The sequence below is a fragment of the Gorilla gorilla genome, chromosome 23 (assembly GCF_029281585.2).
Source record: "Gorilla gorilla gorilla isolate KB3781 chromosome 23, NHGRI_mGorGor1-v2.1_pri, whole genome shotgun sequence".
NCBI classification, from domain to species: Eukaryota; Metazoa; Chordata; class Mammalia; order Primates; family Hominidae; genus Gorilla; species Gorilla gorilla.
Window position 1 is genome coordinate 27,444,413 of NC_086018.1, and position 27,969 is coordinate 27,472,381.

General features: G+C 45.5%; 1 protein-coding gene and 1 long non-coding RNA gene across 2 annotated transcripts in view; one reads left to right on the plus strand and one right to left on the minus strand.

Moving 5' to 3' along the window:
- Positions 1-1,454: 1,454 nt before the first annotated feature.
- RFPL1 (ret finger protein like 1) lies at positions 1,455-27,612 on the plus strand. The gene is given in 4 exon segments (XM_063704867.1): positions 1,455-1,739; positions 19,740-19,909; positions 24,193-24,483; positions 26,883-27,612. Coding segments are annotated over 3 exon segments (888 nt in total). The 5' UTR covers positions 1,455-1,739; positions 19,740-19,893; the 3' UTR covers positions 27,464-27,612.
- Positions 26,537-27,969, minus strand: part of LOC134758217 (uncharacterized) — a 46,130-nt gene continuing 44,697 nt past the window's right edge. Inside the window, exon 3 of the long non-coding RNA XR_010133149.1 lies at positions 26,537-27,470. This is a non-coding gene — a long non-coding RNA (uncharacterized lncRNA). The remainder of the gene's footprint in view (positions 27,471-27,969) is intronic.

Genomic DNA, 27,969 nt, shown 5'->3' on the forward strand with positions numbered 1-27,969 from the left:
AATGTAGCAGGATGAGCCACAGACAAAACTCCTCAGACACCGGGTTAAACAAGGAAGAGGCTTTATTCGGCCAGGAAGTCGGCAGACTTGCGTCTCAACAACAGAACTAAGCTCCCCGAAGAAAGAGTTCCTGGCCCTTTTAAGGGCTTACAACTCTAAGGGGTCCAGGTGACAGGGTCGTGATAGACTGAGCAAGCATGGGGTACGTGACTAGGTGGGGGTAAGCAAGGCAAGTATTTTTCCACACCATTGTCTGTGATCTATAGATAGCACAAGCGATTAGGGTGGGGGTTAATCTTCAGCCTACAGGCTAAAGCAACACCAGAGAGGATGGAAGTGAGACCCCTGGAGTTGTGGTTGTGGTCAGATTGGACCTTCCCGTGGCTGCTGAGACCCTGGGGCATTGGGGACACCTGAGGATGCCCCCCTGCTCTTACTTTGTGGTCACCAAGAGATCGGGGTTACCACAACCCTACAATGTAGAGAATCCCTGTCCCCTTCCATGCCACTTCACTCCTTAGGGAAGCAAACGCCCTCCCAGGAGCTCATTCCCATTCCTGGGCCACAGTCAAAGGGAAAACCTGATCCAGACATGAATTTCCTTGGGCCTCTGCATTTCCAGACATCCTGTCATTGCATGCATGGGGCTGACTGTCTCATCTCAGCTTCAGAAGGGCAGGCAGAGTTGTGGACACCCTGCTGAGCAAATGCCCACCGGAGTCAGGGGTTCAGCTTTCCTGCATCACTGCTGCAGGTGGGGGCTGGGGAGGGGGGCATAGGGGGTCCTAGGGAGTAGTTTTTGTATGAGCCTGTGTCACAGCGCTTGATGTTTAGCAGAGAGACCCAGCTGACCGTCCTAAAGAAAGGTGCAACTGAAACTCACTTCACAGGGCCTTTATAACTGAATGAGACAACATACTTAGGTATCTGGTCCTTGATATCTGGGAGATGCTGAGTAAATGAAAATGATCCTTTCTCCCTCTCTGATACTTAATGTGGCCCCTTACATTGGGCTGCTGGTTCTGGAGGGTCGCAGGGAAGCAGGATAGCTCACGCTGCTTTCACCACAAGCTCTGGCACCCAGTAAGAACCAGCATGGCATGCATGGAGCACACACCATACACCAGGCTTGGTGCTAAGAGCTTTACATGCTTGATCTCATTTAACTGCCCTTAGAAGTCAGGGGATGATCCCCATTTCAGAGAACACTGAGGTTCATAAATGTCAAATAACCTGCCTGGAGGAGTCAGGTCTGAGAACAAGGTCCATGCTCATGACCACTGGGTGGAACCCTTCTCAACATGGTACCCGTGGTCCCAGAGTCACAGGCCTTCTTAAGATGTGAAATTTAATTAGAGATCAATTTTCTATCTCTGAAATCATCATATCCCCTCTCAATTCTTATGTGTTTATAGGAAAGGAAGTGTCAACATAGAGACTTAAGAGGACAAAGTGAACTTCCTGAGTCCCAACAGGCAGGAGTCCTGCCAAAGCCACAATGTATGTGTCATCTTGGAAGATGACGCACCAGGAAGAATGGGGAGGAGGGAGGAGGAAAAACTGCTGATGAGGCCGACTCGCTCTTTGCGGCCCATCATATCAGCAAAGCCAGCTCTTTTGAGATGGAAGAACAAAGATGTTTCTCCTCTGTGAGGAGGTGACAGTGGTGTTCTGGGTGAAGGAGAGCAGCTTTGTCCTGGAAGGAATCTGACTTGGAAGGAGGCCCAGTTGTCCAGCAGGTACCTGTTCCCTTTCTGCTCTGGCTTCCAAAGGGCTCTCTGCAGAGCCCCTTCCCGGAGCTGCTGGCAGGAGGTCCTTTGCTGGGGGGGCGATCCATGGGGACGTCTGGAGCAGTGGGAGCCTATCTTGGGACCTGGATGGGAGCTGCTCCACCTCAGCACCCGGGTTATGAGGCACAGGGCTGGGCACCACGAGGGCATGGGTGAAAGCGGCCTGGATTTGGATTTCAGAAGAACTGGGCTTGAGTCCTAGTTCTGCCATAAACCATGTGACTCTTAGGCAGTCACTTTATGTTTTTATTTCTTTGGCAGTAAAACTGTCATTACCTACAATATGGGAATTGTAAGGAACTACTGAGAAAACAAATCTCAAAATGTTCTGTGCAGACTCTCAAATACTGTGCAAATATCAAGCTGTTTTAAAATCCAGTCTCTGCCTTTGAGATTTTACAATCTGGTGAGCAGGTAAACACAAGTACACATAACAAGAGAACAGTCTCCAATTAGTGCTGGGTGATGGGAACAGAGGCAAATGCTTTGAGTTTGGGGTAGTGGGCTGGGGTGATGAGGGAAGGCAGCAATGCGGGGAAGGCAGACCTTGAATGGTTTTTTTTTTTTTTTTTTTTTGAGAGGGAGTCTCGCTCTGTCATCCAGGCTGGAGTGCAGGCTCAGCTCACTGCAGCCTCTGCCTCCTGGGTTCCAGCAATTCTCTGTCTCAGCCTCCTGAGCAGCTGAAATTACATGTGCCCGCCACCATACCCAGCTAATTTTTGTATTTTTAGTAGAGACGGGGTTTCACCATCTTGGCCAGGTGGTCTTGAACTCCTGACCTCGTGATCCACCCTCCTCGGCCTCCCAAAGTGCTAGGATTACAGGTGTGAGCCACCGCATCCGGCCTCGAATGGGTTTTTAAAGATGGGAAGACAAGCTGGGTCACTGGGCGCTCCCACAGGGGAAGCATGAGCCAAGGTGCGGCAGCCGCTCTACACACGACCTGCTTTAGCCATCGGGTGCGACAGAGGCTGCACACCGGTGACAAATTAGAGAAATGCAATCTGCACGTGTGTTTTACTTGCACCACACAGTGTTTGTTTAATATCATCTAGCCACTTAAGACAGGGAGATTTAAAATGAAAAATCCAGATTTCCCATTCTTCTTCGTCTTTTTTTTTTTTTTTTTTTTTTTGAGACTGAGTCTCGCTCTGTCACCTGGGCTGGACTGCAGTGGCACAATCTCAGCTGAATGCACCCTCTGTCTCCCAGATTCAAGCAATTCTCCTGCCTCAGCCTCCCGAGTAGCTGAGATTACAGGCATGCACCACCATGCCTGGCTAATTTTTGTATTTTTAGTAGAGACAGGATATCACCACATTGGCCAGGCTGGTGTTGAACTCCTGACCTCGTGATCCGCCCGCCTGGGCCTCCCCCAAGTGCTAGGATTACAGGCGTGAGCCACCGCGCCTGGCCCAGATTTCCCATTCTTTTTAAAAACCAGAAGACCTGGCCACACTGGGTCCTCTTCCCCAGCCAGTACTGATCCTCTGGAGTTTCTGAGAGGGTTCATGCCACACCCACTCCATCGCCTGCTGCCTTTCCCACCTACTCCAGTTAACTCACTCCATCACCACCTGACCTGTCAGTGTCTGGGCTCGTGATTCCTGTGTAAACAAAACCTTCTATTGGGAAGAAAGTTTTATGAAGGGAGCTGTATGAGGGGAGACATGGGTCCCTAGACACCCTAAAGGAGAGACTGAAGTGGACCCAAGCTATAAACCCTCCCGTCAGCCAGCTTCCAGCTGCCACCAGGCCTACTCCTGCACACCTGACATCTTTGCCCACGGTCATCGATGCAATCACTTTCTTCACTGCCTCCTTCTTCTTCTCCTTCTTGTCACTGTTGAGCTCTGCCTTCAGCTCGAAGATCTCCCCTAAGGAAAGGAGGCAAGCATGAGTGATCCCTCCCTACCCTGGCAGGGGACAATTCCCAGTATCTAACTTCCAAAAGAACCGGAGGGAGGCACGTAAGACATCCTATGCTGTTGGCTGAGGGAAGCTTCACGCGCCTGGCCTCAGGTGGGCCAGGCAACAGTGAGGGATGACTGTTAGGACAGGAATTAACAAGATGGAAACTTGTAGGCCGGGTGCAGTCACTCACACCTGTAATCCCAGCACTTTAAGAGGCTGAGGATCAGCTGGGCACGGTGGCTCATGCCTGTAATCCCAGCGCTTTGGGAGGTCGAGGGAGGCGGATCACGAGGTCAGGAGATCAAGACCATCCTGGCCAACGTAGTGAAACCTCGTTTCTAATAAAATACAAAAAATCAGCACGGTATGGTGGTGCAAGCCTGTAATCCCAGCTACTCGGGAGGCTGAGGCAGGGGAATTGCTTGAATCCGGGAGGTGGAGGTTGCAGTGAGCTGAGATGGTGCCACTGCACTCCAGCCTGGCAACAGGGCATGACTCCATCACAAAAAAAAAAAAGAGAGACTGAGGACCACTTGAGCCCAGGAGTTCGAGATTAGCCTGGGTAACACAGAACATAGTGAGACCTCGTTTTTACAAAAAAAAAAATTTTTTTAATTAGCCGGGTGTGGTGGCATGTGCCTGTTGTGCCAGCTACTCTGGAGGCTGAGGCTGGAGGATTGTTTGAGCCCAGAGGTCGAGGCTGCCATGAGCCATGACACCACTACACTCCAGCCTGGGGGACACAAAGTGAGATCCTGTCTCCAAAAAAAAGAAAAAAAAAGAAACTTAGAGGCCACTCTGGATTGAAGCAACAGGAACCATGGAAGCTACAAAGGTTCTGAGGAAGACAAAAGCATCAAAAACATGATGGCAGGCTCTGCTCAGCCAGGGAGCTAAAAACCCAGTGGAAGGCAAAGCTGTCCTCAGCTACCCTCACTCAACAAAAGACCCTTAAAAGGCTCAGTGCAATAGAACCTGAGTACTTAAGGCTTGAGGGTGAGAGGAGGATTTGTGGATTCCCACATGGAGGCCTTTCCTATTTTCCTCAAACCTCTAAGACAGCTTGCTCAGGATTTCCCTTCCTGAGACACAAGTGGTTGCTCAGCTCTGAAAATGGGAATTCAGCTGCTCCATGAGAGCTCAAGCATGAAATCAATTGTTCTGAAGAACTTCATGACATGAAAAAAACAAATGAGGAAGCAGGGTTGTCTGGCCCTGCCATGGACAGATAGTCAGGACCCTAATAACAGGTTAGGAGGGCAGATGTCATTTCCTGACTTCTTCTCTCTCTTTTTTTGAGATGGAGTCTCGCTCTGTCACCCAGGCTGGAGTGCAGTGGCCCCATCTCAGCTCACTGCAACTTCTGCCTCCTGGGTTCCAGCAATTCTCTTGCCTCAGCATACCGGGTAGCTGGGACTACAGGCACGTGCCGTCATGCCTGGCTAATTTTTGTATTTTTAGTAGAGATGGGGTTTCACCATGTTGGCCAGGCTGGTCTTGAAATCCTGACTTCGTGGTCTGCCCTCCTCGGCCTCCCAAAGCCTTGGGATTACAGGCATGAGCCACCGCACACGGTTTTTTTGTTTGTTTGTTTGAGACGAAGTCTCACTCTGTCACCCGGACTGGAGTGCAACTGTGCGATCTCGGCTCACCACAACCTCCGCGTCCCGGGTTCAAGCAATTCTCCTGCCTCAACCTCCCAGGTAGCTGGAACTACAGGCGGGCACCATCATACCCTCCTAATTTTTGTATTTTTAGTAGAGACGGGGTTTCACCACGTTGGCCCAGGTGGTCTTAAACTCCTGACCTCAGGTGATCCACCTGCCTCGGCCTCCCAAAGTGCTGGGGTTACAGGCGTGATCCACCATGCCCAGCCCCCCTGAGCCCTTCTCTAAGCCCAGTCCCATACTAACTTGTTCCCACACATTTTCTTATTTCATCCTCACAACTCTGCATTTCCCTCCATTTCGCAGTGAGCAAATGGAGGCTGTGAGAGGCTCAGTAACGTAAACCCAATGCCAGCAGGTGGTAGGACTGAAACTCAAAACCAGGTCTGCTAGCTCCAAAGCCCATGCTCTCAATCCCTATGCTTGGGCCTACCCAAGATACTCACTTTGCTTTCCTGAACCTGTTTCCTTGTCTCTTTGGCTGGAGCATTGAACCCAGGCATGTCTGTCCACACATCTCTCTTCCCAAAAGAAATCCACTAAAATACCCCACCCCCAAAATAAAAAAATTAGTTGGGCATAGTGGCACGTGCCTGTAGTCCCAGCTACTTGGGAGAATGGCTTGAACCCAGGAGGCTGCAGTGAGCAGAGATCTTCCCATTGCACTCCAGCCTGGGTGACAGAGTGAGACTCTGTCTCAAAAAACAAAAACAAAAAAACCAACAAACAAAACAACATAAACCCACCCCTGTGGCTCACCAGCCTCCACAAGACTGATCCCTGCGTACCTCTCCAATTGCTTTCTCTCTTTTTCAATTAGTTGCCCAGGCTAGACTCGAACTCCTGGGTTCAAGCAAGTAATCCTCCCACCCAAGCCACCACCTGGGGCGCCACTGTGCCTGGCTCTAACCTCTTCTTGTATTACCCTCCTCGGTAGCTCATGCCCACTACCTTCCTTTCCCCAAATGTGTCACAGGCACAGCACTCACTCCTTCCCCTTCCTATCCCCCATCGATCTGGCCAGCTCCACCCAGAGATCTCCCACAGTCCCCCCTGGACCCACTACACTTCAGTGTGGTTACTACTCTACAGACTGTCTTCCCTGCTCAACCTTGAGCAACACCAGGTCAGAGGCTCTGTTTCTCTTCCACTGCACATGGTAGGTTCTCAGTAAAAACCAGCTAGACCAATACATGAAATGCCTGATGAGGGGCAGACTTTGGGTCCTGGATCAGCTGATCCAACAACAGACTCTTTTCTTTTTTTTTTTTTTTGAGACGGAGTCTCGCTCTGTGGCCCAGGCTGGAGTGCAGTGGCGCGATCTCGGCTCACTGCAAGCTCCGCCTCCTGGGTTCACGCCATTCTCCTGCCTCAGCCTCCCAGTAGCTGGGATTACAGGCGCCCGCCACTGCGCCCGGCTAATTTTTTGTGTTTTTAGTAGAGACGGGGTTTCACCGTGTTAGCCAGGATGGTCTTGATCTCCTGACCTCGTGATCCACCCGCCTCGGCCTCCCAAAGTGCTGGGATTACAGGCGTGAGCCACCGCGCCCGGCCCAACAGACTCTTTTCATCTGGTCAGCAGGCATGTGTCAGTATCACTTGGAAGGAAGGAGGGAGGAAGGAAGGGCTGGCCAGAAAGATGCTTACAGGGTTAAAGCACATTTGTCAGCCACGACAACATCCTCCATTTCCTTAAAAGCAGAAACAACCAAAATATCCAACGATATAAGCCTAGCTTAGCAAATTTCAGTGTAGCTACTCAATAGACTCAATCCAAGGTGGGTGGATCACTTGAGGTCAGGAGTTTGAGACCAGCCTGGCCAACATGGTGAAACCCCATCTCTACTAAAAATACAAAAAACTGCCAGGTGCAGTGGCTCACACCTGTAATCCTAGCACTTTGGGAGGCTGAGGCTGGTGGATCACCTGAGGTTGGGAGTCTGAGACCAGCCTGACAAATATGGAGAAACCCCATCTCTACCAAAAATACAAAATTAGCCGGGCATGGTGGTGCATGCCTGTCATCCCATGACTTGGGAGGCTGAGGCAGAAGAAACGCTTGAACCCAGGAGGCAGAGGTTGCAGTGAGCCAAGATCGGTGCCATTGTACTCGTGCCTGGGCAACAAGAGCAAAACTCAGTCTCAAATAAATAAATAAATTAGCTGGGCATAGTGGCAGGCACATGTAATCCCAGCTATTCCAGAAACTGAGGCAGGAGAATAACTTGAACCTGGGAGGCAGAGGTTGCAGTAAGCCAAGATCGCGCCACTGCACTCCAGCTTGGGCGACAAGAGTGAAACTCCACCTCAAACAAAAGAAAAACATGTGCCCTTGGATAAGGACACACAGATACATGGACGGAAACACACACATACACACACACACACACACACACTCTCTCTCTCTGCTGTGAGGGTGCTGATAAGATTGTGTGTTTTCTTTCCCCTGGAAACAAAAACATAATTATTTTAGCACTTGGAGCTAATGTTCTTCCCTTTCTGAGCTCTAAAAGGAGTGGTCAATTTCTTACATCATCAACAGTTCAATTTTCTACATCTACCACAAGCTCTAGGCCATTCCTGCCACATGTTTCCAGGCCTTCATTCCCACCCCTACTCCCTACCGCCATAGGAGGAAAACAGAAGGGATAGCCAGAGAAAGCGTAGGACAAGGCCTATTATTAAACAAGTAATACCTTTCTTGGTCGTGGTGAAATGTTTTGAGTCAGTCATTTTGGTCCCTTATCTGTAGCCAGGCTTCTGCAAGACAGAGAAGAGAGGGGTGACTTTCAGTTATGCTCCATCCCATCTTCAGTTATGGTGCAGAGGGAGGAGGAGAAGGATCCAGAACACATGTGGTACAGGAAAACAGCTGCTTATCTGTTTTGATAAGCAGTCTCAAATAAATAAATAAATTTATTTTCTGGAGAAATAAATTTATAAATCTGGAGAAATGAACTTTAGATCATGGCAGATTAGATTTTGAAAAGTAATTCTGAGGAATCTATCAACTTTTTTTTTTTTTTTCTTCAGAGATGGGATCTCACCATGTTGCCTAGGCTGGTCTCAAACTCCTGGGCTCAGCCAATCCTCCTGCCTCGGCCTCCCAAAGTGCTGGGATTACAGGCGTGAGCCACCACACCTGATCCCATCAAATTTTTGAATGTGCCTCTTCTAGAAATCTTTCCCACAAAAATATCTGCACAAGGATGGACGGGCTTACAGCAGCCCCTTTGTGGGACCCACTTTGCTCAGCACTGTCCTAAATGCTTGGCACACATTAACTCATTAGAAGCCTCATCACAGCATCATCAAGGCACGATGTTACCCTATACAGTCAAATGAGATTAGAAAATACCAAGCTTAAAAGGCTAGGGAGACTTCTCCCCACGACTTCTCTAAGCTGCTAAAACAGTAACATGTATGATTCATCTGTGGAAAGGGCTAGAATCTATAGCAGTTCCCAAATCTACCTGGCCAAATTTCTTACAGGCTCTCTCAGGACATCTCCTAGAGCAAAGCTCACGGTGTAAAGTACTATTGTAAGACAATAAGGGCCGGGTGCTATAGCTCATGCCTATAATCCCAGCCAAGGCACGTGGATCACCTGAGGTCAGGAGATCGAGACCAGATGAAACCCATCTCTACTAAAAATACAAAAAATTAGCTGGGCGTGGTGGTGCGTGCCTGTAATCCCAGTTACTCAGGAGGCTGAGGCGGAAAAATCACTGGAACCCGGGAGACGGAGGCTGCAGTGAGCCAAGATCGCACCACTGCACTTCAGCCTGGGAGACAGAGTCCTGCTTTGTCTCAGAAAAAAAAAAGACCGTAGGACAAAGAAAGTAGTGAAGCTCCGCCATTCATTCAGCAAAAATTTACTGAGCATCTACTATGTACCTCAATAGTTCTTCTGGGCAACAGATGAAAGAAAAGAAGTTACACAGGAACCAAGATACCCTGGATACATGGCCAAGGCTTCTAGGATGGTTCTAAGATTTATTAAGAATCTATCATTTACCGAGCCCCTATTAAAGGCAGGGGCTTCACCCACATTACCTCATTTAATCTTGTCAGTAATATAACTGCTTTGAATCCCATTTTACAGAAAATGAAAAGGACTCAGGGATGTTGCATAATTTGCCCAAGGTCTAATGGCTTGTAAGTGGCTGGGCTGGGAGACCATCTCAGGTCTACCTGAGCTTAGTTCCTATGCTCTATAGATGAAGGAATTCTGCTTCCCGCTTCTGACAAGGAGGACAATTCCTTGATAGTGGCTAAGGACTCAGTTAAAAAAAAAAAAAAAAATTGAGGCTGGATGCAGTGGTGCACACCTGTAGTCCCATCTACTCGGGAGGCTGAATCACTTGAACCCAGGAGGCGGAGGTTGCAGTGAGCCAAGATGGAGCCACAGCACTCCAGCGTGGTGACAGAGGAAGACTCTGTCTCCCTGTCCCTCCCACCCCCCCCCCCCCAAATTGAGACTTTCAAGTACAGCCTTCCAATCCTTTTTTTTTTTTTTTTTTTGAGACGGAGTCTCGCTCTGTCGCCCAGGCTGGAGTGCAGTGGTGCAATCTGGGCTCACTGCAAGCTCCGCCTCCCGGGTTCACGCCATTCTCCTGCCTCAGCCTCCCGAGTAGCTGGGACTACAGGCGCCCGCCACTACGCCCAGCTAATTTTTTGTATTTTTAGTAGAGACGGGGTTTCACCGCCTTAGCGAGGATGGTCTCGATCTCCTGACCTCGTGATCCACCCGCCTTGGCCTCCCAAAGTGCTGGGATTACAGGCGTGAGCCACCGCGCCCGGCTTTCCAATCCTATCTGTAGTTTTATATGTTATAGAAAACCACACAACTCCAGGCCAGGCGCGGTGGCTCACGCCTGTAATCCCAGCACTTTGGGAGGCCCAGGCGGGCGGATCACGAGGTCAGGAGATCGAGACCATCCTGGCTAACACAGTGAAACCCCGTGTCTACTAAAAATACAAAAAATTAGCCGGGCGTGGTGGTAGGCGCCTGTAGTTCCAGCTACTTGGGAGGCTGAGGCAGGAGAATGGCGTGTACCCGGGAGGCGGAGCTTGCAGTGAGGCGAGATTGCGCCACTGCACTCTAGCCTGGGCGTCGGGGCGAGACTCCGTCTCAAAAAAAAAAAAAAAGAAAACCACACAACTGCAAAAAATAAAATAGGCATTTGAATGGAGAAAACCCACTTCACTTTGTCCCTTTTTTTGCATCTATGGAAGTCACACTGAACCTTGGTAAACCTTTCTGTTTAAGAAACGCCTTTGCAGGGAACACAGAAGCACAGAGAAGCACTCAGTTCCAGCTTGGGGAGGCCGTGGGCTGCATCTTGACCATGGAAAGGTCCTGGAACCAGCCCTTAGCTCCTCAGTTTCTGCCTTGCAAGGAAATTAAAAACCTATTAGGAAGATACCTGCAGATGGAGCAGGCCTAAAAACACAGCCACCAGTCAGAATTTCAAACCATATTGAATTCTCATAGAAATGAAATGCAAAAGCACAAAATGACAACAGCTCAAACTAGTGAAAAAAAATGCAGGACATTTGTGAAGCATTTGATGGGAAACATTCTTTTTTAATAGGAAATAATTATTGATATGGCTGGGTGTGGTGGCTCACACCTGTAATCTCAGCACTTTGGGAGGCCGCGGTGGGTGGATCACTTGAGATGGTGGCAGGTGCCTGTAATCCCAGCTACTTGGGAGGCTGAGGCAGGAGAATTGCTTGAATCTGGGAGGTGAGGGTTGAGGTGATCTGAGATCATGCCACTGCACTCCATCCTGGGCCACAGAGCAAGACTTCATGTCAAAAAAAGAAAATTATTGATAATTTTTATTTAGGTTTGTTATGATGTATTTTTTGTCCATATTTTTAGAGACACGAATGGAATATATGGACTAATAGGATATCTGCAATTTGTTTCAGACAACTGTGTAAAAGAAGTTATTTGAGGCCGGGTACGGTGGCTTATGTCTGTAATCCCAGTACTTTGGGAGGCCAAGGCGGGCAGATCGCCTGAGGTCAGGAGTTTGAGAGCAGCCTGGCTAACATGGCCAAACCCCTTCTCTACTAAAAATACAAAAATTAGCCAGACGTGGTGGCGAGTGCCTGTAATCCCAGCTATTTGGGAGGCTGAGGCAGGAGAATCGCTTGAATCCGGGAGATGAGGGTTATGGTGATCTGAGATCATGCCACTGCACTCTAGCCTGGGCGACAGAGCAAAACTTCATGTCAAAAAAAAAATTATTGATAATCTTTATTTAGGTTTGTAATGATGTATTTTTTGTCCATATTTTTAGAGACACGAATGGAATATATAGACTAATAGATATGATATCTGCAATTTGTTTCAGACAACCATATAAAAGAAGTTATTTGAGGCTGGGTGCAGTGGCTCACACCTGTAATCTCAGTACTTTGGGAGGCCGAAGTGGGAGGATCGCCTGAGGTCAGGAGTTCAAGACCAGCCTGACCAATATGGTGAAACACTCTCTCTCCTAAAAATAGAAAACTTAGCTGGGCATGGTGGGTGCCTGTAATCCCAACTACTCGGGAGGCTAAGGCAGGAGAATTGCTTCAACCCGGAGGCAGAGATTGCGGTGAGCCGAGATCGTGCCATTGCACTCCAGCCAGGGTGATAGAGCAGACTCTGTATCAAAAAAAAAAAAAAGTTATTTGATTGTGGGTGGGTCAACATTAGCTGTATTATCCTCCTGTTTCCTTATTTTTGTCCTGTCAGTTTTCTGTAATATCTTACAAGGCAGTAAAGAGAGGGCTTAGTCTTGGGACAGCACCCAGGGGGACATCGAGAGAGGAGTCTGGCGTTCTATCCAGCAGGGCCATTGAGAAGGTGGAGACAAACGTGGTTCTCTTTGCTGCAGAGGCTCAGCCTTTACATCCATGAAATGGGGCCAGAAAGAGTGGTGAGAATCAGGACCCTTAAGTTTCCTTCCAACTTGTAGGTTGTGATTTGGGGTTGGGGTGGCTGTGATTAAGTTCCAAAAGAACACATTTATCTGCCACCAGGTAGTTCTGTCCAGGCCTGGCCTGGCCACCCAGCAGCTCTGGTGAAGGCATCGGTGCTGGAAACACTGAGGGGGGGCCTGACAGTGCCCAGGACTGATGAGGAGGGCTGGGAAGTACATCCCCCAAAGCCACCTCACCTGCTGACTGGTACCCTAGGATGAATGTGTCTCTGACCTCAGGCTGTAGGGGCACAAGGTGGGGGCTGAGCCACATGAGTGAGGGAGAAAGTGGGGCCTGGTGAGATGGGGTCTAGGGTAGCTGAGTCCTGTGAAAGCCTGTTCCTGCCTGTAGCCCTCAAGTCACGTTTACCCTGCCTTGACCTAGTGTCACCTGGCCCCGATTCCTAACTGAATAGCATTCTGACACAGCCTCCATCAGACAACCAATGAATGCCCATTCTGTGCTGGGGATGGTGCCTTTCTCATTCCAAGACTAGAGATGATTCAACAGCTTGTGATTCTCCCTTATTTGGAATCCCACTGGGCCCAATCTGTTTTCCATTGCCAATGCCCTGCTGCTAAAAGTATACCATATCAAGCATCCTCCCTAAAGACTGAGGGCCCATCGTGGAAGAGGAGGGCACATGAGATTGTAAGAGCTGGACTGGGGGTGGGGGTGAAGGGTGGAGGCCAAAGCAACTCTATCTTGGGTGCTGATATTTGCCGTGTTGGCCTCTGATGAACCCCTGTTCCAGGAGGCCTCTAAGAGTTCCAGTTTCCCTGTCGTTCCTGTGTAAGAGCAGGTACTTGCCATGAATCCTGCCCTTTGGTCAAACAACCTTGATGTTACTCTACTTCAATTATCCTACACATCCCTTGTAATTCACCCTTTCTATATGGTATATAAGCCCTAGAGGGTCTGGGGGATAATGGTGCAGGGATTCACTATCTTCTCTTACCACAACCGGAGACATAGACAGGGCTTCTGTTCATAAGTCCATATTAAATGTTTCTAAGAAAGTGGATTTGTCAGCTTTCTTCAGCCTCTCAGCCTCCTGGGACTTTTAGGGATACGTTTTCACAGCCCTGTCCCCTAAGAAACAGGGATTCATTGCTAATGTTGAAAAACGAAAGGTTCACCAAAAGCATGCAGGAGTAGCTACACTTGTGTCAGACAAAATAGACATTAAGTCAAAAAACATAAAAAGAGACATAGCAGGTCATTATATAACGATGAAGAGATCAAAGCAGCAAGAGGATATAACAATTATATATGCACCTAACTCAGGAGCACCCAGATATAGAAAGCAAATATTATTAGAGCTAATGAGACCCTAATACAATAATAATTAGGGAGTTCAACACCCCAGTTTTAGAAATGCCTAGATCATCTAGGTAAAATAAAATAAAATAACATAAAATAAGTCAGACTGAAGCTGCATTATAGGCTAAGTAGACCTAACAGATGAACAGTTGCAGAATCTACGTTCTTCTCCTCAGCACATGGGATCCTCTCCAGGATGGACCACATGTTAGGTCACAAAGCAAGTCTCAAAAATATTTAAAAATTGAAATCATATTAAGTAATCTTCTCAGACCACAATGAAATAGAACAAAAAATCAATAACAAACAGAGTTTTGGAGCCTACGAAAAGATATAAATTAAGTCACATGCTGCTGAACCATTGGGTCAATGAAGAAATGAAGATGGAAATTGAAAAATGTATTGAAACAGATGAAAATGAAAATGAAAACATAATATACCAAAATCTATGGTGTATAATAAAAGCAGTACTGACAGGGAAGTTAATAGCAATAAATGCTGACAGCAAAAAAGTAGAATGCTTTCAAATAAACAAGCTAACAATGTACCTCATAGAACTTGAAAAGCAAGAACAAACCAAACCCAAAATGAGAAGAAAAGAGATAAAAAAAGATCAGAGCAGAACTAAACAAAATAGAGACTTAAAAAACTCACAGTGAAAGGAAAAGTTGGGTTTTTTGTCTTTAGTTTTTTTGTTTTAGATAGGGTCTCGCTCTGTCACCCAGTCTGGAGTGCAGTGGCATGATCATGGCTCACTGCAGCCTTGGACTCCAGGCTCAAGCAATCCTCCCACCCCAGCCTCTAAAGTAGCTGAGACTATAGGTGCACACCATCATGCCCTGTGAATTTTTCTATTTTTTGTAGAGACGAGGGTCTTACTATGTTGCCCGGGCTGGTCCTGTACTCCTGCTGCAAGCAATCCTCCTATCTCAGCCTCCCAAGTGCTGAGATTACAGGCATTAGCCACTGTGCTCAGCCAAGAAGTTGATTTTTTGAAAAGATTAACAAAATTGACAAACTGTGAGCTAGGCTAACTAAGAAAAAAGAAGAAGAAGAAGACCCAAATAAATTAAGAAATCAGAAATGAAAAAGGAGACATTACAACTGGAAACCCAGAAATACAAAGGATCATTAGAAACTATTATGAGTGACTATATTTTAATACTGACAAATTGGGAAGCCTAGAGGAAATGCACAGATTCCTGGGCACATATAACCTACCAAGATTGAATCAGAAAGAAACAAAAAACCTGAACAGACCAATCGCAAATAATAAGATTGAAGGCTCTCAAATTGGAAAAGAAGTCTTACTGGCCTTACTTGTAAATGATATGATCTTATATTTAGAAAAACCTAAAGACCGCACCAAAAAACTGTTAGAAATGACAAACTTAGTGAAGTTTTAGGATATAAAATCAACACATAAAAATCAGTAGCAACTCTATATGCCAACAGAGAACAACCTGAAAATGGTGAAATCCCACTCTTTGCCTGTTCCCACATTTATTCCCAGTATGGTAGCCAGAGGTCGTCCAAGGAGAGCTCAGGGTGCAAATTGACTTGGTGAATCTCTCCGGTCTCTCTTTTATTTCTATTTTGAATGCCCACTTTGGACATTCCTGAGGTTATCAGAAACAATGTTTCCAGCACGTTGGATGTATCAGTATACTATAGAAATATGATGTGACTCATCTATGTAATTGCATGTTTTCCAGTAGCCACGTTGAAGAAAGTGAAAAAAAATCAAGTCACAATTATTTTAATTGGCAAAATGTTTTGCCATTTAAACATGGGTTTACATGATGCAGTTTTCAAAGATGATTTTTGGGGGGCAGTGGGGTGGTCTCACTATGATACCCAGGCTGGGCATGAACTCCACGGCTCAAGCAATCACCCCATCTCAGCCTCTCAAGTAGTTGGGACTGCAGGTGTCTGACACTCAAATATCTTAATGAGATAATTTAATTCTTTTTCAGCCTTTCAAATCCAGTGTGCATTTAAACAAATGTATCCACACATTTGTTTATAAATGTATATATACGCATTTAAATATGTATACTTTTATGTTTATATATATTGTGATGTAATGGAAACAGTAAAATTATCAAAGTTTTTAAAAATCTTAGTATTAATACTGTAACTAACAAAACAACAAAAACAGGATCTTGTAAGGCTCTGCTTGATTGTATGTGAACAGTTTTAGGGTTTCTTTTAAACCAAACTTCTAAATGTGCATTTTCACAATCTTGGAGAAAAAGTCCCTTTAAATAAATGGTCACATGAGTGTGATTTTAGCAAAAACATCTTAGTAAGTTTGATAGACTTCTTTGATCAAAACATGAGGAGATATTATTCTCATGAGAAAACTACTTGAAACTAGCCCTATTCATAGATTAATCTTAATGCCAGATATTTCGTTGTAACAGTTTCAGCCCTAATCCTGGATCTTTTTATTTTTCCTAAGCAGATAGCTACAGAAATCCCAAATCTTATCAACACCCATAATATACATGGCCTAATTTAGAATGAGGTGGCAATATTAGTCTATATCAATTTTTAAAACCCTTAAGTTAAAATAATCTTTACTTGGGGTAACCTGTTTACAACCTCAGTTAAAATTACGGCATAATTAAATCAAAATCTGATTGGGTTAAGGAAGATAAGCAGGATGTAAATGAGGGGGGAGGAGAGGCTCTGGCAATAAAAACCCCTTGTAAGTGGAGCTCACTCACAACTGAGCTGTCGGTGGAAGCTGCTGGAGGCCAGGGGAGAACCTAATGGAGGAGACACACATCCAGGCTTATGTAGTTTTTCTCGACTTACTAGATTCCTACCAAGGGCAGGTATTAGAGAGCAAGGGCTGCAGGATGGAGTCACTATGAATTCGGCAACATTGTTTGAGGGCAGCTCAATGCCAGGCACAGTGTGTGCACTTAGAGAGACCCTGGCTCCTCTTCTAGAAGCAGACAGCAGAACTTAAATCTTCAGTACCCAGTCTGGAGAAATGACAGTCTTCATTTTCCTTAATCATAGTGTGGCCAACTCGATGAGATGATGATGGAGTTTCTCTCTTTGACCTATTCAACCTTTCAGCTACTTAGGAGGGGCTTTTGCCACAGCCAGATTAGAACGATTTTGCAGGGGATAGGGGTGTTGGAGGGTCTCTCAGTCTAGTACATAGCTGTCCAGTAGAAATATAATGTAATCCACATATGCAATTATAAGTTTTCTAGTAGCCACATTAAATTACAAAATGTAAATTTTAATACAAAAAAGAGTTATTTCAGCATGTAATCAATCTTTAAAAGTTCTTTTTTTTTTTTTTTTTTTGAGATGGAGTCTCACTGTGTTGCCCAGGCTGGAGTGCAGTGGTGCGATCTCAGCTCTCTGCAACCTCCGTCTCCCGGAGACAATTCAAGTGATTCTCCTGCCTCAGCCTCCTGAGTAGCTGGGATTACAGACGCGTGCCACCAAGCCCAGCTAATTTTTTTTGTATTTTTAGTAGAGATGGGGTTTCACCATGTTGGTCAGGCTGGTCTTGAACTCCTGACCACGTGATCTACCCACCTCGGCCTCCCAAAGTGCTGGGATTACAGGCGTGAGCCACTGCACCTGGCCAAAGTTCTTAACAAGATAACTTACATTCTCTTTTTCTCACACCTCTTCAAAATCCAGTGCGCATTTTACACTGAAGGTGGGATACCCTAACTCACATTAACTTGATTGACTCTCTCTTAGCTAAGAAAGCTGGATGGATTCCATTCGGCTCCTTCATTTGCAAGACATTAAGGGCTCCTTACCCACTCCCTCCCTCAAGGACTTAACTTGTGCAAGCTGACTCTCAGCGCATCAAAGAGTGCAATTAACTGATAAGATACTGTGGCAAGCTATGTCCGCAGTTCCCAGGAATTTGCCCAGGTGATAGTACTCTAAAGCCCCCCGCATTTGTGTCTGGAACCCCCCCCTCTCAACACCCTGTGATGAATTTAAAGCCCCTGCACCTGGAACTGTTTGTTTTCCTGTAACCATTTGTCTTTTCAACTTTTCTGCCTGTTTTACTTCTGTAAGATTGCTTCAGCTCAATTCCCCCTCCCCTTTCTAAACCAAAGTATAAAAGAAAATCTAGCCCCTTCTTCAGGGCCGAGAGAATTCCGAGCGTTAGCGTCTCTCGGTCGCCGGCTAATAAAGGACTCCTGAATTAGTCTCAAAGTGTGGCGTTTCTCTATAACTCGCTTGGTTACAACAAAGGCACATCTCAATTCCAATAAGCCCCATTTGGGGTGCTCAAGAACCACATGTGGCTGGACCGCTGGGCCTAGACCCTTCACGACACCAGCTTCTCAACTGAAGAATCACGTGCTTCATTCCAACTGGCATTTCCGATATTAGACGTTCAAGGCCATGACTCTTCTTATATGTATTTTATAGTGTTTTTATCACCTATCACTAGTGATTGTTTATAGCAGGCACTGATATGTCTCTATGCATGTAAAAGTGAAAGAGCCTAAAGGAGTATTGTCATTCAGTTCATTGAGCTCCAATATCATGTACCGTTTCTGCAGACATTGGCCACGGCAGAACATTTTAAAGAAGCAAGTCGATGTGTCGGCTGCCTATCTGATCCTGAAAACCCCACTTACTAGCCAGGCACATTGGCTCACGCCTGTAATCCCAGCACTTTGGGAGTCTGAGGTGGGTGGATCTCGAGGTCAGGAGTTAAAGACCAGCATGGCCAAGATGGTGAAACCCCGTCTCTTCTAAAAATACAAAAATTAGCCGGGTGCTGTGGCAGTGCCTGTAATCCCAGCTACTCATGAGGCTGAGGCAGGAGAATCACTTGAACCCAGAGGCAAAGGCTGCAGTGAGCCAAGATGGCACCACAGCACTCCAGCCTGGGCAGCAGAGAAAGACTCCGTCTCAAAAAAAAAAGGAAAAGAAAAAAGAAAATAATAAAAACCCACATACCTAGAGTGTGGATATCTCTGCTGCTTCCGCTGTATCAGTTCATTTCCAAAGGAGCCCAATGGGTATGATGTATTGTGCGCCATCTGCTCTGTGGTCACTATAAAAGACATCACGCCCCATCTCCTGCTGGGAAAACTGGTTTCCAAAATCAAGGAAGTGGAGCCCCAGCTGAGAAGAATTCTATATTAAAACCCAAGGATGCGGAAGTTTCAAGGTCAGAAATCTGTATAACCTGTGCTCGGCCCACCAACAGCCTTGGAAAAAGCAACTGTTCAAAAGGCTCTCCATTAAATAGGGGCATTAGCTGAATTCTGGCACCTAAAATGTGTATGCCCACACAACAACAGTTCTCAGCTGTGAGTATAGATTAGAGACAAGAGAAGATTTTGAAGAAAATATAACATTTAAGTCATACCCTAGACCTGTGCTGCCCAATATGGTAGCCACCAGTGGCTATGGGGCCCTTGAAACATGGGTGTACCCCATGTGGAAGTGACAATAATTCTGGATATACAAGCTTATAATATATTATTTAAAGTATTGTTGAATTTTTTTTAATGTCTACAGAAAAATTTAAAATTACCTGGAGATCTTTTATAAAATGCAAATTCTCATTCTATTGGACTAGGCTGGTTGAGAATCTGGATTTATGACACACACTCACACACACACACACACACACACACACACAAATTTTTTTGAGATGTGGTTTCATGTTGCCCAGATTGGTCTCAAATTCCTCAGCTCAAGCGATCCTCCCACCTCAATCTCCCAAATTGCTGGTATTACTGACATAAGCCGCCGTACACAGCCTGATCTAATAGTATAATAAATAGTTTTTCCATCATCTAGATATTCATTAGATATATATATTTGAACAGAGTCTGCTAACTTTTATGATTTTGAGAGTAAACAACAGACATGGTTTCTGCCTTCGTGGATCTCAAGAAATCTTAAACAATCAAAATGTAAAAAGAAGGCTTACTATGAACAAGAGGGATTTGTTACAATTCTATTTCAATTTTCTCTAAGAAATTCTACGGAATCAGGGAATGCAGGGAAGTTTCTATTTGCTGATTTACCTTTTTTCTTTCCACAGTGGATATGACGTCAGATATTGACACAGCCAACAATCGACTCATCATTTCTGAAGACCTGTGGAGTGTCCATTGTGGATTTCTTAGAACTGCAGAGAGTATGCTGAGATTCAAACAAGTCATCTGTGTCCTGGGCTCCCCTCGCTTCACCTTTGGATGCCATTACTGGGAGGTAGACATGGGGACAGGCAAATAATGGGATTTGGGTGCCTGCAAAGAATCTGTTAATCGACAAGAGAATTGTGTGGTCTTCAGAACTTGGCTTCTGGACTGTGGGTGTGAGGAAAGAAAAGCTCTTTGCAGCCAGCACTGTGCCTTTAACCACCCTCTGGGTGAGTCCGGGGCTATGCAGGGTAGGCATTTTCCTGGATATGGGTATGAGAATGATTTCCTTTTATAACATTAATGATGGGACTCATATCTTTACATTCACTAAGATTTCTGCTGCAGAGCCACTGTGCCCATTTTATGCTCTTGCAGATTCAATTATCGATGACTAAGGCTTCCTATCTGTCCTGTGATTAATCTTGGCATTGACAAATCTACAGTTTCTCCTGAGCAGGGCAAATAAACTTTTAGCCACAAAACCATTTAGACAATCACTTTATGCTCAATGCAAGAAACTTTTCTGCTTGCTACAAGATAATGGAACATCTCAGACCATGAATGTCAATTAAGTAGATTAATAAGAAATTGCCTTTTAAATACTAAAAAGTATTGTTACAGTTGTCCTTTGGGTTTTATGGGCCGTGGCTCCGTGTCCTTCCCACACCTGTCTGAGTGGCTTTTGCTGCCTCTCTGTGCCCTGGCTGCCTCACCCTGCACCGTGCCGCTGTCTCATTGACATCACATCTCTTCTGCAAATCTATCTTGTTGTCTGTTCCTTCTTCCCTAGAGCATCTGAAAGGATCATCTTGTGAATTTGACTCATTTCCTAAGTCATTCTCACACTCTTTACGTTGTATCCAGCCTGGTTTTGGCAGAAAGTTTTTCTCACATACAGGATACACCAGGGCTGGACTCTGTCTTTACATGTGGTTGTGGAGTGACCCAGAATCCAGCAAAGAGCAAACCCCAAATGATTGCTTTATGACCGGATCCAATTCATTCCAATCACGTAAAGTTAACTTGGCTCCCTACACACTGTCTCCCAAGCTTTGTTTTCTTGCTCAGACACTGAATCCCGAGGAGTGATCTCATCCCACTGTACATTATTTTTTAATAGAACTAAATGTAGGTCTTTTAAAATATATATACAAAGAAAAAAATCTTTATTTAATATGTGATACATTTTAGGAGGGGGAAATAGATTATATTCAAGTTATTTGAAATTTGAAAACAAAGCTGTTATTTTATGAATTAAGTACAAGTTAATCACTAACCTGGCCATTTCCATGATACCTGCAGATTCATCAGTTTTCTGGTCAAGACCTGAGTTTCAGCCTGGAGGACATTATGTTAAGCAAAATAAATCAGGTCCAGAAAGAGAAATACCGCATGTTCTCACTCCTATATGGGAGCTAAATGAAAAATGCTGAGCTCACAGAAGCAGAGCATAGAATTGTGGGTATAGAGGCTGGGAGGGTAAGGGGCAGGGGAGCTTGGGGAGAGGTTGGTTATTGGATACAGAATTACACCTAGATGGGAGGAATGGGCTTTAGTGGAGGCTGGGAAGGGTAAGGGGGAGGGGAGCTTGGGGAGAGGTCGGTAATTGGATATAAAATTACAGCTAGATGGGAGAAATGGGCTCTAGCACAACTGTGGGGTAAATATGGTCACTTGTTCATGACTGCATATTTTCAAAAAGCTAAGAGGATTAGGAAGGCTCCCATCACAAAGAAATAATAAATGTTGGCTGGGCGCGGTGGCTCACGCCTGTAATCCCAGCACTTTGGGAGGCCGAGGCAGGCGGGTTACCTGAGGTCAGGAGTTAGAGACTAGCCTGGCCAAAATGGTGAAACGCTGTCTCTACTAAAAATACAAAAAAATACAAAAAAAAAAAAAAAAAAAAAATTAGCCAGGCATGGTGGCACATGCCTGTAATCCCAGCTGCTCAGGAGGCTGAGGCAGGAGAATTGCTTGAGCCCAGGAGCTGGATGTTGCAGTGATCCAAGTTTGTGCCACTGCACTCCAGCCTGGCTGACAGAGCAAGAATCTGTCTCAAAAAAAAAAAAAAAGAAAGAAAGAAATGTTTAGAGTGTGCTAATTATCCTGACTTGATTATTACACACTTTATGCATGTATCAAAATATTACTGTGTGCCAGAAATATGTACAATTATTACATGTCAACTGAAGGTAAAGAGGAAAAAAAAGTAAAGCAAAACAAGACCTGAGTGTCTCAGAGTCCTCTAATCCCATGAGGAATCGTATTTAAAGCTGACCAAAATTAGGTCTTAATTTTAATTATGCAAAAAGAGAAAATTCCTTTAATATGTGCCAAAGGGGATACGGAAAATGATAAGATTATATTCAAATTATTTGAAATTTGAAAACAAAGCAGTAAAGATCCCACTACACAGAAAGGCATGAAAATGAAAACATTCGGGGTTGATTCAAATGGAAGAAAGCACAACTCACTTCACGGGTAACAATTTTTATTTGAGAACACAAGTTTCACAAGAAAATCATCTTTTTTTTTTTAAATTGTGACTTTTATCTTAACACTCTGTGAAGTACTCAAGGTCCAAAAAGCTTAATGGTCATCTGTCAAAATAGTAATTATCCAATTTTTTCCTATGAATTATGAAATTTTTTCAAAACCAGAAATAAACCAATGAAAATAAATAAAAATTCCCTAGAATTTCCTCAATGGAATGCATGCCCCTATTACCTTTGAGTCCGATGTATATGAATTTAAACCATTTTGTAAAATTGCAAATCCAGTCATACTTAATACTTTAGGTTTCCAAGCAAAGCTTGAAGCCTACAACATATTACAGGAATTATCTTTACTGACAACTGATGGAAACATCTCTAAAATAAGCTTTTGAAGTTAGTACATTAAGCCTAATTTAATATAAAGGCAATTTAATCTTATCTTCATATGAAAGAAAAATACACTGTCAGGATGAAGGATTTACTAAAGTTACAATTAACTGGAGATATATCACCAGTAAAAACCTAATTCCCTGTTATAATTAAATCAAAGTCTCATTAGGTTAGAGGGTGTGGAAGGGCGTGACCCAGTGGGAGGTGGGAATCTCACCAATAAAAGGCCCTCATGTGCCCCTTCCCCACAAGACCTGAGCTCCCAGTGGAAGCAGCTGGAGGACAGAGGAGCTTCCAGCAGAAGAGGTGAGCCCATGCCTGTGTGTGTGTTTTTCCTCCTTAGATGCCTAGAAATGGGGGTTATGCCTTGGGGGATGAATGAGAGAAATTCGTAATTAATGAATTCAACAAAGGCTGTCTGAGTGCTGCCTCAGAGTTGAAAACCAGTCACCCTGGATCCCCAGATCCCCAGATCCCCAGTCTAGGAGTGGTGGCAGTCAATTTGGTATTTATTTCCAAGGCTGGAGAAGGATGTGATTTTTTTTTTTTTTTTTTTTTGGTGAGACAGGGTCTTAACTCTGTTGTCCAGGTTGGAGTGACCTGGTGTGATCTCTGCTCACTGCTAATTTTTCTATTATTTGTAGAGACGGGGTCTTCCTGTGTTGCCCAGGCTGATCTCAAACTCCTCGGCTCAAGGGATCTTCCTGCCTTGGCCTCGCAAAATGCTGGGATTACAGATGTGAGCTACTGCATCCAGCCCCTCTCTGTTTTTTTTTTTTTTTTTTTTTTTTTGAGATGGTGTCTCACTCTGTTGTCCAGGCCAGAGTGCAATGGCAGGATCTTGGCTCACTGCAACCTCTGCCTCCCAGGTTCAAGCAATTCTCCTGCCTCAGCCTCCCAAGTATCTGGGATTACACGCGTGTGCCACCACGCCTGGCTAATTCTTTTGTATTTTCAGTAGAGATGGGGTTTCACCCATCAGGCTGGTCTCGAACTTTTGACGACCTCAGATGATCCACTCACCTCAGCCTCCCAAAGTGCTGGGATTATAGGCCTGAGCCACCACGCCCGGCCTCCCAGCCCCTAATTCTTATGTTCATCAATCAGTCTCTTGCTGGGGCTCCCCTAGGAGGAGGTGAAATGACCCCAGCTCGCTGTTCCTCACATGGGTGCTGCCGTGTCACTGGCTCAGGCTCAGTTGCTGGGTCGCCAGTAGAATGGACCCTTCCTCCACCTCAGCTCAGAGCACAGTGATGATTCGTGACTTTCTTTGCCAATAGAACTTCAAATCTCTGAAGACGGGGGGTGGGGGGATGTGCTTGAGTGTTTGTACTCATGGTCTTGTTCTAGAAGTGACAACGCTGGGACACAATACCTCTATGCATGAAAAGGTTGTCACTTGTCACAACTAACAGGCTTTCACCTCACAGAAATTTTCTTCCCTTGTGCACTTTTCCCCTGGCAGTGGACATGGCTGCACTCTCCCAAGAAGCAAGCAGCTGTCCCGTCTGCTCAGACTATCTAGAAAAACCAATGTCCCTGGAGTGTGGATGTGCTGTCTGCTTCAAGTGCATCAATTCACTGCAGAAGGAGCCCCATGGGGAGGATCTACTTTGCTGTTGCTGTTCCATGGTCTCTGGGAAGAACAAAATCAGGCCCAATCGGCAGCTAGAGAGGCTGGCTTCCCACATCAAGGAACTGGAGCCCAAGCTGAAGAAGATTCTGCAGATGAAACCAAGGATGCGGAAGTTCCAAAGTAAGGGATCTGTATACACTGCCCCCTTCCCACGACCAGACCAGGAAAAATCATCTGTGCAACTGGCCCCTCATTCCATATGGGGATTAGCTGCTGTCTGGCACCTAAAATTGAGATGCTTCTTCATCTTCAGATTCTCAGCCCTGACAACACATAGAATCACCTGGTGATCTCCAAAAAAAAGGCTGACTGGGCATGGTGGCTCATGCCTGTAATGCCAGCACTTTGGGAGGCCGAGGCGGGTGGATCATGAGGTCAGGAGATCGAGACCATCCTGGCTAACATGGTGAAACGCTGTCTCTACTAAAAATACAAAAAATTAGCCAGGCGTGGTGGTGGGCGCCTGTAGTCCCAGCTACTCGGCGGCTGAGGCAGGAGAATGGCATTAACCTGGGGGGGCGGAGCTTGCAGTGAGCCAAGATTGCGCCACTGCACTCCAGCCTGGGTGACAGAGTGAGACTCCGTCTCAAAAAAAAAAAAACCTGATGTCTATGTCATGGGTTAGACAAGGGATTCTCTAAACTTAGTGTGCTCAGATTACCTGGGGATCTTGTTAAAATGCAGATGCTGAACTGGGAAGTCTCAGGATTGATCCCGCTGGCTTGGGGACTTTGCTGAGTAGCAAAAACACAGAGTAACTTAATTTGAATTTGTCTCTAGCAAAGGTTCCCAGGACTCTGACATTTAAATGGGCCTGATAATTCTAATGCACGGTGAATATTGGCACCCATTGTACCAAACAACCTCACCCCAGGGTTGGGAAGAGTTGGGAATGGAGCACCTATGGTGTTTGTTTCTGTGAGTGGGGAGAGTTGCAGATATTGGTCTCCTCATCCATGAGCCATGGGCTTCAACAGGGGTCCTGGCTACAGAAAATACTATCACTCTCCATAACTCTGGGGAAAAGGGACATTTACATGAAGAGGTTATGGTCAGCCTGGGCAAAGAATTACACCTATAAATGGTGGTGGGCCCCTATTATGTCCCCGACACTGGTGGCTTCTGCCCTGACACCCATGATCTCTACTCATCCACCTACCCATACCTGACTGTGTCTCTGCTGAAATATGGAGGACAGATTCACCCTGCCTAAGTCATGTTTGGAACCCACTTCCTCCTTCCTTGTCCATGTCCACTCATCTCATTTCATTCCCTAATTCACCATCAAACAGCACAGTCTCCTCAAGTCTTACTGTAATCTATAAAATCTATATTGGTGATCATATCAGTTTTTTGACTTCAAGGATCATATGTTCTGTAGATTTTTTTTTCAGAATGCTCTGGACAATTAATTTTCTTTAGGCCAGCTCACACTGCCTCCTCCATGAGAATTGGCGGCTTCACCTATCAACCACATACCCAATGCATTAAATTGACCTTTGTATTTGCTGCCCTTATTCTCTACAATCAGTCAGTTATGACGAACAACTTTTTTTTTTTTTTTTTTGAGATGGAGTCTTGCTCTGCCGCCTAGACTGGAGGTGCAGTGGCGCGATCTCTGCTCATTGCAAGCTCCGCCTCCTGGGTTCATGCCATTCTCCTGCCTCAGTCTACCGAGTAGCTAGGACTACAGGCACCCACCACCATGTCCGGCTAATTTTTTTGTATGTTTTTTAGTAGAGACAGGGTTTCACGTGTTAGCCAGGATGGTCTCGATCTCCTGACCTCGTGATCCACCCACCTCGGCCTCCCAAAGTGCTGGGATTACAGGTGTGAGCCACCGCGCCCAGCCAACAAACAACTTTCAAATACCTTTCTCTTCGCTCCAAAATTTACCATTGTTTTGCTTAAGGTCTCACCTCCCATGTAGGATGGAAAACATTCTTTCATCTAAGGCCCCCCTCCTCCTCCTGGCCTTGGAGCCTCCTAATGTCCAGGACCGGCACCTCTGTCATCACATTGTCAGCTGCAGAGATACCCTATCTGCTGTCAGAACCGTGCACAATTAATTTGCTTACAAACATGGAAAACAAAGGCCTGGAATCATGCTCTATATACTGAGTTGAGCAATACAAGGTGGAAGCAGAAACATATTTAACATCGACCATTTGCATTGTCTTAATTATCATTTACTTGTTCACACATCACGGTGGTAGAAAGGGGGGCATGGTGTCTGCCTTCAGAGACCCTCCACTCTAAATGAAGAAAAGGCCAATGAAGCAAACACGTGACGTAAAGTAAAATAATTGCTACTGTGAATAAGAGTTGGGTATTGCCACAAAGCATAGCTACGAGAATTTGAACTAGTCAGGGAAGTTGCCTCATGAAAAGTTTTGATTTTGGGGGAAGAAGAGAATTAAAGAAACCAAAGTCAAGAGATATTTGGGCCTTTGAAGTAGAGGAGAGGCATGGGGTTGGCTTCTGTCCATTTGCTGATCAACTTGTTTTCCTTTTCACAGTGGATACGACCTTGGATGCCGACACAGCCAACAACTTCCTCCTCATTTCTGACGACCTCAGGAGCGTCTGAAGTGGGCGCATCACACAGAATCGGCAAGACCTTGCCGAGAGATTTGACGTGTCCATTTGTGTCCTGGGCTCCCCTCGCTTTACCTGTGGCTGCCACTACTGGGAGGTGGACGTGGGAACAAGCGCAGAATAGGACCTGGGAGTCTGCAGAGAATCTGTTTACCACAAAGGGAGGATCCATCTGACCACAGAGCTTGGATTCTGGACTGTGAGTTTGAGGGATGGAGGTCGCCTCTCTGCCAGCATGGTGCCGCTGACTTTCCTCTTCGTAGACCGCAAGTTACAGCGAGTGGGGATTTTTCTGGATATGGGCATGCAGAACGTTTCCTTTTTTGATGCTGAAGGTGGTTCCCATGTCTATACATTCAGGAGTGTCTCTACTGAGGAGCCACTGCGCTCGTTTTTTGCTCCTCCAAGTCCACCTAATGGTGATAAGAGTGTCTTGAGTATCTGTCCTGTGATGAACCCGGGCACTACTGATGCTCCAGTCCATCCTGGGGAGGCCAAATAAGCTCCCACTGCAAAAAAACAAACAGGTTAAGAAAATTACTTGGGTGGGCAGACTTAGGAACGCTCTACTCGGTAAAAGCATTACACAAAGTCATAGGAGAAAAATATGGGACAATTCATGATTATACTTAATCTAATTTGATTAGTTTATAAATTGAGTCCTAAGTATTAATTATTGCCACCATCCAACTCATTGAGTCTTATGGTTCACATCTTGTTTCCTATAGGAATATTCTGTATTCTGGGATCAATTTCCAAATGCTTTTTTATTTCTGTAAGTTCAAATTAATGTATTATAGAAGTTATGAGTTAAATAAACATTGGAATATCACCTAATGGATTATGTGACTTTCTTTCCTCAGCCTACTGAGTAGCTGGGATTACAGGCACCCGCCACCACACCTAGCTAATTTTTTGTATTTTTAGTAGAGACAGGATTTCACCATGTTGGCCAGGCTGGTCTCGAACCCTTGACCTCATGATTCACCCACCTCAGCCTCCCAAAGT